The sequence below is a fragment of the Chelonoidis abingdonii genome, chromosome 24 (assembly GCF_003597395.2).
Source record: "Chelonoidis abingdonii isolate Lonesome George chromosome 24, CheloAbing_2.0, whole genome shotgun sequence".
NCBI classification, from domain to species: domain Eukaryota; kingdom Metazoa; phylum Chordata; order Testudines; family Testudinidae; genus Chelonoidis; species Chelonoidis abingdonii.
The window spans coordinates 17222670-17231407 of NC_133792.1; the positions used below are offsets into that span (position 1 = coordinate 17222670).

An 8738-nucleotide genomic window follows, 5' to 3' on the forward strand; every position below is an offset into this window, starting at 1 on the left:
GGTTTTTAAATTAAAAGAAACTTAAAAGAAATTATATAAATACTTTAGACAAAACTAATATGCTAGACTTAGATAAATCTGATTAATTCCACTGGCTGCGTCAATCTGATTTACGTCTGGGTCAGTTGAACTCAAGAATTAGGCCCTTACTGTATTTATACACGAACAATATTTGTGCCATTGTCTTAAGAAACTGAATCCCAAATTACATTGAAAAGAGAATCTTAGCCCACGTTCATTTTTTTTTATATTCTCCATTTCTCTCTCTATATCTTTTTTCTTCCCACATATTCCCTCTCTCACCACATTCCTTATTATCAAGAATGACAACAAAACTTTGAATATATTCATATTGTACCAGTTATTTTTTTCTTAGCCAAAGTTTCCTTTACCATCATGTCTTAACACAGCCTTGGCTGCCACCTTTTGGTTGACAATTCAGTCTATCCCAGTTTTCTACCCACATTCATATTGCTATTGATTGATTTGTGAATTTTATGAATTGTTCACTCACTTCCAACCACGAGCTCAACAAAGGAGCACCCCATTTCTTACAATATCCCTCTTTATGAAACCAATTACTGCTACACAGACATGCGGTTAATGAAACAGACAACGCTGTAATTGCTCTAAATGTTTAAAAACATGCCACTCCTTATTACTCCTTTCGCTGTATTTCCAGAAGTGTTAAAAAAAAGGAGGGAAGGACGGCAACAAGGTGAACCATCTTTTCTCTTTTTGCCACCTGTACACTTAAAACTGCACATTTCAACAAATCATGAAACATTCGTACACGAGGTTAACTAACTGCTGGAAAATTATTACCCTTCTTTTGCATTTTATCCAAGTATTTGTTTATTAAAAGAACAACACATTAATTTGGTGGAGGGCAGATGACTATTTTGCTTCATGAACATTACCACACCCAAGTGGGACGAAAGTCACATGCAGTTTTTCCAGGAGAAATTTTGCCAGTACCTGTTCAACCACACACTGTTGATGGAGACTATGTTGCTGGTATTGTACCTGGTTGTTATTCTATTGCACAATGATACCAGTGATCCCACCTTGCCGATTGGCTGCAATGCAAAAACAACAGGCATTAACATCTACAACAAAACAATCACAAAATACAACAAAAGTTTGGTGGGCGACAAGCCTTATTCAGGTGATGACTCATTCACATCGCACGCGTGAATTCAGAGCAGCATTCTGGTAAAAGGAAACCATGACACATTTTAGCAAATGCTTGGTTAGCAGATAAACTTCAACTATTTAAACCTTCATTTTTACAACTTTGTTTTTTCTAAAATACCTTCACATAAAAGCCATCAAATTATTACAATTACAAAAACTACAAACCAGAAAAGAGAAAAGAAACACAAACCAAATATTTGTTAAAGGTTAAAAAAAACTGAAACATATTAAGTAACTTCTTATTTTCAGAAACATGAAATAACATTTGTTTCCATCGTATAGCACAAACAAGCTTTATGCTAGAGATTTTAATGCCAATTTTTTTAAAACACATTTTGAAAATGGTTTGTTTGCTAACTAATCAGCTGTGATGGTGTATGTCCTAGACTCTTGGTGACCTACCAAATTACATTAATGATTAACTGTCACAGCCCTAAAGTTGAAATGATCAAGAGTTTGAGTTACAAGACTCAGCCACTAGTCCATGTGGCAACAACCCACCAACATTTTATTAAGAATAAAAGGAAAACGACTGTGAAACACTTATAATAGTAAATTAAGTGCGTTTATTTTAACAAACTAATTGCTTATACTCTTCGCTTATAAACCTCTTTGTAGTATAAATGAAACTCCTTTGAGCTCGATGGTAAACAGTCCTGGAGACATATCAGTAGGTAGGCTAGAGTCTTGTTGTTAAAGTCGCAATTTCCTTAAGACAAACACAAACAGTAAGAGAAAAGAGATCAGCAAAAAATAGAAATAACACCTTCTAATTTCTGGGCTTTCACTTGCAGCTCTCACTTACAAAAACATGGCCAACCCATGCGATCTACCCAACAGAGACATTCAAATTTGTGTCAGCATGCGCGGTGTGTTAAAACATTCTTTAGCTGCCATCTGACCAGATGACAAGAATGTTTCTGCTAGCTAGACAGTAAGCAGAAGCCAGAGAGAGAGAAAAAAGAAAGTATACAGGGACACGAAAAGACAACAATGGAGGATGACAGCAGAAATCCAAGGCTCACCATTCCAGCTGCTGTTCAGTCTTAGTACGCAATGAAGTGGCGGGGGTGGCGGTCGCATGTGGTCCCTCTTTCTGCTCAATTCTGGTCAGGACATTTTTCAGTATGGGATGATGCAGGCCCACTTGTTCCAGTGGATCCCAGAATACAATGGGGGTGGCAGTCTGATGCAAAGCTGTCCTACAATCCCCTTTCTGCACCTGGACCACATCAATCCCCTCCAAAATGTGGATAGTGGAACAGCTATTGCTTCATTATTGCTTTGCCCTATTAGGCCTAATTCCAACGAATCATTTGGTCATAGTTTCCAGTTCATTCCTTTTGTCTTCCAGTCATGATCTTAACCATCCTTTTTGTCTAGACTAATTCATTCAATTTTAACATTATTCACTTTTATAAGCAATTTTGAATATACTTGATTTTTTATCTGTAATTTGTAGCCCAACACACACCACTTCAGACATCAATAATCAGCAACTTGGCTGACCACTCACACTTTAATGTCTTGCCGGTGTGTTCTGTATTTCCTTATCATCAGACTAGAAGATGAAGATCTTACAGCTAATCATGAACGGAGTCTGGGTTTCCCAGCTAGTCAAAGATTTGTCATGAACTGGCAGGTACTTCACACAGAGCTGTACCTAAATAGAATCTTTGAGTGTATATATTGCTGTGTTGTGGATCTCACCGATCAAGCCAGTTTCCATTATGCAAGTGATGAACAGCCATAGCGTGATATATGACATGTCACCACTAGCAGTGAGTCATAGTAGAAATTGGTGTATAGTTAAAGTCCCTAGGTTTAATCAACTGCTGTAATGTGCGAAATGCTTCCAGTATCAGTCTTAAATCCCTCTCTCTTGCCCAGTCCTCCATTTCAAAATAGTCATGAAAGATATTGACAGAAGTTCGCCACACTGGCTTCACATGCAAGACCAAGCAGATGCTTGAAAACTTCACTGCAGCAGTGTACAGAGACTTCACTACCAGCCCCTCCAAAAGAACAGAGCGAGACCAACTGCTTAACCCAAAAACGTCGTGCATATAGCCCTATACAATGGAGGAGTTGGACCATCAGTAAAAGGCAGTGGCAACCAACACACTAACCAGCCATTACAATACTACCATTTCACGGGGCTATTGTGAGGTTACATTGTGATGTCTGGAGGAATCTGGAATTAGCAAGCGTGAACCAATTTTTCCCCATGATTTACCAGGTTTTTGGCCTTACACACAGCATGGCAAAAGAACTGGATTGGCAGTTAATGATACTGCTTTGAACATGTGTACCAATCTCTTGATATCTCCTTTATCCAGGAAACAGGGATCAAAGGCTATTTTCCAAGGAGCCATCTTCATGTCATGGCGTTGCACCACGCTGCTGTGCTTTCAGCTTTGGCTACATTGGTAAGTGGATAAGTTTTCGATGCAAGAATCTCCGTCACTCCCCTTCTAGGTGTGATTGTACAAAAGACTTTACCCAAATACATATGAACCTTTAGAAATGCACATCATGTGGTGCAAATCCAGCTACTACAGGTGCAACAGATTCCCCCGCTTTGTGTTAGTCTACTAGGGGCAAAAATGAGGGAGGGACAGACTCTTTTGTCACATCTGGCAGTCCTAGTGACATCAGTGGGCTGCCACAGCATGACAAAAGTACCGTTTAGTTCAAAGTGTATAAATCATTTAATTTTAAAACCATTGCATAACTTCCTCTGCTTATCTTATAGCAGTTTGCCAAGTTGCGTAGCACATTTGCTATTTTAAAAACAACAGTGACTCGATCGGAGCTTTCCCACTGTTCTAGAATGTTTCTTTAGTAGTCTCAATGCCAGAACTGACTACCCTGCCCCAGACTTTCACTGTAAAATACCAAGAGGGAAGGGGTACTGCTCAGTGAGAGCAATCCTCCTGCAGCTGGATGTAAAGAGCAGCTTCCACCAGGCTCTGGCTCGCTGAACACATGTAAGTTGAAGACATGTAGATTCTTTGACATGGTGACTGTCCTGGTGGATAGGGCGAAAGCTAAGACATGATATCTCTTTTATTTTTAATAATGCTTTTGACAAAGTCCCACATGAGAGTTCATCAAGCAAAAGTAGGGAAATGTGGTCTAGATTAAACTCTATAAAATGGATGCAAGCTGAGTTAACAGGACTTATCGAAGCGCAGATCTCAAGGTTCTCTGTCAACTGGGAGGGCATATCTAGTGGATCCTGCAGCAGTCTTCCTGGTCAGTACTATTCAGTATTTTATTAATGACTTGGATAATGAAGTAGAGAGCATACTTACAAATTAATGGATGACACCAAGCTGGGGGAGGGTTACTGTCTGAAATCAACAAAATGAAATTCAGTAAAGACAAGGGAAAATACTAACATTAGCAAGGAAAATCACAAGGCACAAGTACAAATGGGAGTAGCTGCTAGGTAATTATCTGAAAAGCATTCTGATGATATATATGATCACAATGAGTATGAGTCAACAAGTGATTTTCCTGTTGGTTCCAGGATATGAGAGAGACAAAATAGATGGCAATATCTTTTATAACCTTGGTGGAAAAACAAGCTTCGAGCTTCCCAGAGCCTTTTCAGTTGGAGAAATAACCAGAGTATCTGCTAAATTGGACAGATTGTTACACATAAGGGATGTGTGTGTCACATGCTGTTGGGAGACCACCTAAAAAGTCAGGAGCAATTGAGGCGGTAGTGTAGTTACAGGTTGTTACAAATTGTTATAATGAGCCTAAAGCCAGAGTCCATGGTTTTCCGTCTAGCAGAGTTATGAATGTAAGTTCCCAATGCTTTGTCTAATAATTTTCAGATTGGCTGAACAGAAAAAAGGAGAAGTTGGTTTCGAACTGCCAAAAAAAAAAAAGTTGTGGTCAGACAAATGTTCTTTTATTTTCAGTTTCAGGTTGTTTGGTGTTTCTTATCTTTTTTTTTTTAATAAAAATGAGCTAAATTAAAAACAAAGAGCATTTGAAACAGAAGTTGAACGTTTCTCATGTAACATTCATACAGACAGAAATACTGTTGATGTAAGTCTTCAAGCTTGGTTAGTAACGCAGAACATCTGTTTTACATATAACTCTTTTCAATTTATCTCTTTGATTTGCATTCCAATGGTGAGTTAATCTGAGTCCTGATGCAAGACCATGATGAGATCACTGAGCACTCTCAGTGATTTCAGTCAGTTATTGCTTTGCTGTAAAGGGGAAAAATTTGGCTCATAAGGAGAAAAAAAAATCCTCGGCCTACAATACATGGATAAACTACATCTCAAAAGTATTTGTTGATCCCATTCCTCTGTGGATAAATAAAGAAAGTGGTTGAGAGCAAGGGGAATATGTGGAGAAGAAAGATGGGGGTGAGGAGGGAGGGAAGAGAATATAAAAAAAATATGAATGTGTGGCTAAGACTTCCCTCTTCTCCAAACATAGCTGTAAATTTGATTCAATTTCTTCAAGATAATGGGACAAATATTGTTCTTGTATAAAGTCCAGTGAGGTCCTAATTCTGAGTTCAACTACCCCAGCGTAAATCAGATCTACAGGAGCCAATGGAATTAATCCAGATTTACCTTGGTGTAACCAAGAGCAGGATATGGACCTAAGTTAATAGCATATAGTTTGTCTCAAGTATTTAATATCCGCTACTTTTAAGTTCCTTCTCCGCATTTAAAACACCCGGTCTGCCTGCAAACCCCACACCTGCTGTATTTTTTTCAAAATCTAAAAAAGATTAGACATGACACAGCTCCTAGAACATCTTCAAGGAAAATGTACAGATACCTTGGTTCTTGTCCATCGCGCACCCAGTCGCTCCCACAGGAATGAGTGTGAGGGAGAAGGAATTGCGGAGATTGTTGGTGACAGCCGTGGACTGGAGCAGCCTTAAGAAGCTGGGAGCTGCAAGCTCTCTAGAGAGGGCAGTGGTAGCCCAAACCTCTTGTTTGATATCCCTGTTGATACTGATGGGCAGTTTGCGAGCAGGCGCCAGCCCAGGAGAGTCCCCGTGCTGACTCAGGCCAGTCCTGCAATCCTCGCTCACGGAAACTCGCACCAGGTCCACGCACTCCCACGCGGGAGCTAACTGGCTGGGGACCTGGGTAAACGCCCTAGTTCGCACAGCAGGCTCCGTTTGGCCCTTACGTGCCAGCAGCTGCGGTAGCAGTTTGCCCTCCTGGTGCTCCCTCAAGCCCTCCGTAAGAATCTGGCCCGGATGCTGATGAGTTGTGACACTTCAGGCTCCTTTCTGCAAAAGCGCTCGCAGGGCGGTCCTTGGGCATAGGCAGCAAGCGTCGCTGGGTCTTAGGGTCCACCCAGCTCTGACCCTTCCTGCAGGTTCCCACAGCTGCAGCCCGCTGAGTCTGTCTCCGGAGGGGATCTTTAGAAGCTGGGAGCTGCAAGCTCTGAAGAGAGGGCAGCAGTAGCCCAAACCTCTTGTTTCATCCCTACTGATACTGTTTTATTGCATGGTAATTAGATGGGCAGTTTGCCAGCAGAGCAGGGCCGATGCTTCCATTTAGGCAACCTAGCTGGTGGCCTAGGGCACCAGGATTTGGGAGGGTGGCATTTTGCAGCCCTCGGTGGCAATTCGGCGGCAGGGGGGTCCTTCCACGCTCTGGGACCCCCCGCTGAAGTGCCCTGAAGACCGGGAGTGTGGAAGGACCCCCTCCACCAAATTGCTGCCTACCGGGAGTGTGGAAGGACCCCTGCCTAGGGTGCCAAAAACCTTGGCGCTGCTCCTGCAGCAGAGACCAGCCTATTAGAGTCCATATGCTCTGACTCAGGCCAATCCTGCAATCCTTGCTCACAGAAGCTCTCACCAGGTCCACACAACCCCACTAAGGAGGCTGCCACTCAGGTACAGGAAACTTTGCCACACCTATGGCCTAGACTCACCCTGAAGGAGGGAAGGCAAAGCATGTCAGGACAGGCTGGGAGTGAGGGCGTATGCTCTGCTAGGTGAGCCTTAACGGCTGCTCACAGCATTCATCACCCCAGGAGCTAACTGGCTGGGGACCTGGGTAAAGACCCTAGTTTGCAGAGCAGGCTCCTTTTGGACCTTACATGCCAGCAGGTGTGGTGGCAGTTGGCTCTCCTGGTGCTCGCTCAAACCCTCGGTAGGACGCTGGCCCGGATGCTGATGAGTTGGGACACTTCAGGCTCCTTTCCGCAAAAGCACTCGCAGGGCGGTCCTTGGGCATAGGCAGCAAGCATCGCTGCATGGGGCACCCCTGGGTCTTAGGGTGCACCCAGCTCTGACCCTTCCTGCGGGTTCCCACAGCCGGCTGCTGCAGCCCTCTGAGTCTTCCTCTGGAGGGGATCTAGTTAAAAGTGAAAATGCCTGCCCAACCTATTGGATGCAAATAAATAACAGTGCTCTATTTAATTAGGGGCATTTTAAGGAAGCCCTATATCCCTTAGCAAAACAGGTCTTTTCCTCTCAAAGGTGTATTTCTACTGCTCAGTTTATTGTTTAAAATGGTCAGGCGAGGTCCCTTGAAAAAGGGGCAGGTGGTCGCTCTGCATTGTTCCTTGTCTGTTGGAAGCGAATACTAATGCATTACATTCCACAGCATGAACCAAACACTAATGCAAAGCTTAAGAAAGTTTTGCCCCCATTTTCCTTACCCCTGCTCAACTGGAGTTGGGGCAGGCATTTACTTTGGAATGGGCCTAGTTTATGCTGAGACAGGAGCCAGTATCTTTTGTTGGGGGCTGTGTCTTGTGCTCAAGCTCAGCTTTAATAAAAAAAAAATGTATCTCTAGCTCTTAAGGCTACAAAGTCTTTCAGAAATGAAAAATGAAAGAATATCTGCCTGAGTCACCAGTGATGGATTAATGATTTTGCAGTCCCTAGGCCCTGAAATAATTGCCTTCTGACCCGACTCCACCCTTTCTCCGCCCCCATTCCAACCTCTTCCCCTAGTGTCCCCTGTTCCCCTTCCTCCCTACCCCGCGAAACAGTTGTTTTCACAGTGCAAGCGCTGGGAGGGAGAGAAGAGAAACAAGAGGCGGCGTGGCGCTCGCGGAGGAGGCAGAAGCAGCTGGAGGGTGGGGCGGGGAGCTTCTTCGTGGATGCTCAAATTTGCAGCCGGAGGTGATAATAAGCGGCTGCGCCTGACCTTTCAGAGAACCCAGTTTAAGTGCTATAGGCCGATGCTTTCGAGGCTGCCTACAGGGCCGGCCTTAGGCCGATTTGCCCGATTCCCGAGAATCGGGCCCCGTGCCTGATGGGGCCCCACGCTGGCCGGCTGTCTCCCGGAAGCAGCAGCTGTTGCTGCTAGGCAAGGAGAGATGCTGGCCAGCAGAAGGCAGAGGCAGTCACTGGGTGTTGCGGGGAGGGGGGAGAAGGCACAGGTGCTTGCAGCCTTCCTCCCGTCCCCTCCCCTCAGCACTCACCTGGAGGAGACGCCAGGAATCTCTGTAGTGGACCTCACTCACCTGAACAGCTGCTGGGGCTTCCAACCGTGAGTGTTTGACCCTGTGATTCCCCCTAGGTTTGTAAT

At 43.9% G+C, this 8738-nt stretch overlaps 1 protein-coding gene across 2 annotated transcripts in view; it reads right to left on the bottom strand.

Annotated features, from left to right (window-relative positions):
- Positions 1-7300, bottom strand: part of LOC116817454 (histo-blood group ABO system transferase 2-like) — a 52835-nt gene extending 45535 nt beyond the window's left edge. The window contains exons 1-2 of one of the 2 annotated variants that reach the window (XM_075060435.1): positions 7291-7300; positions 6016-6370 (exon numbers count right to left, since the gene is read on the bottom strand). In XM_075060435.1, coding sequence (XP_074916536.1) covers positions 6016-6031 — 16 coding nt within the window. In that variant the 5' untranslated portion in view covers positions 6032-6370; positions 7291-7300. Of the gene's footprint in view, positions 1-6015; positions 6371-7290 lie in introns of those variants that run through there. The other variant, XM_075060434.1, reaches the window with a different exon arrangement.
- Positions 7301-8738: the final 1438 nt, after the last annotated feature.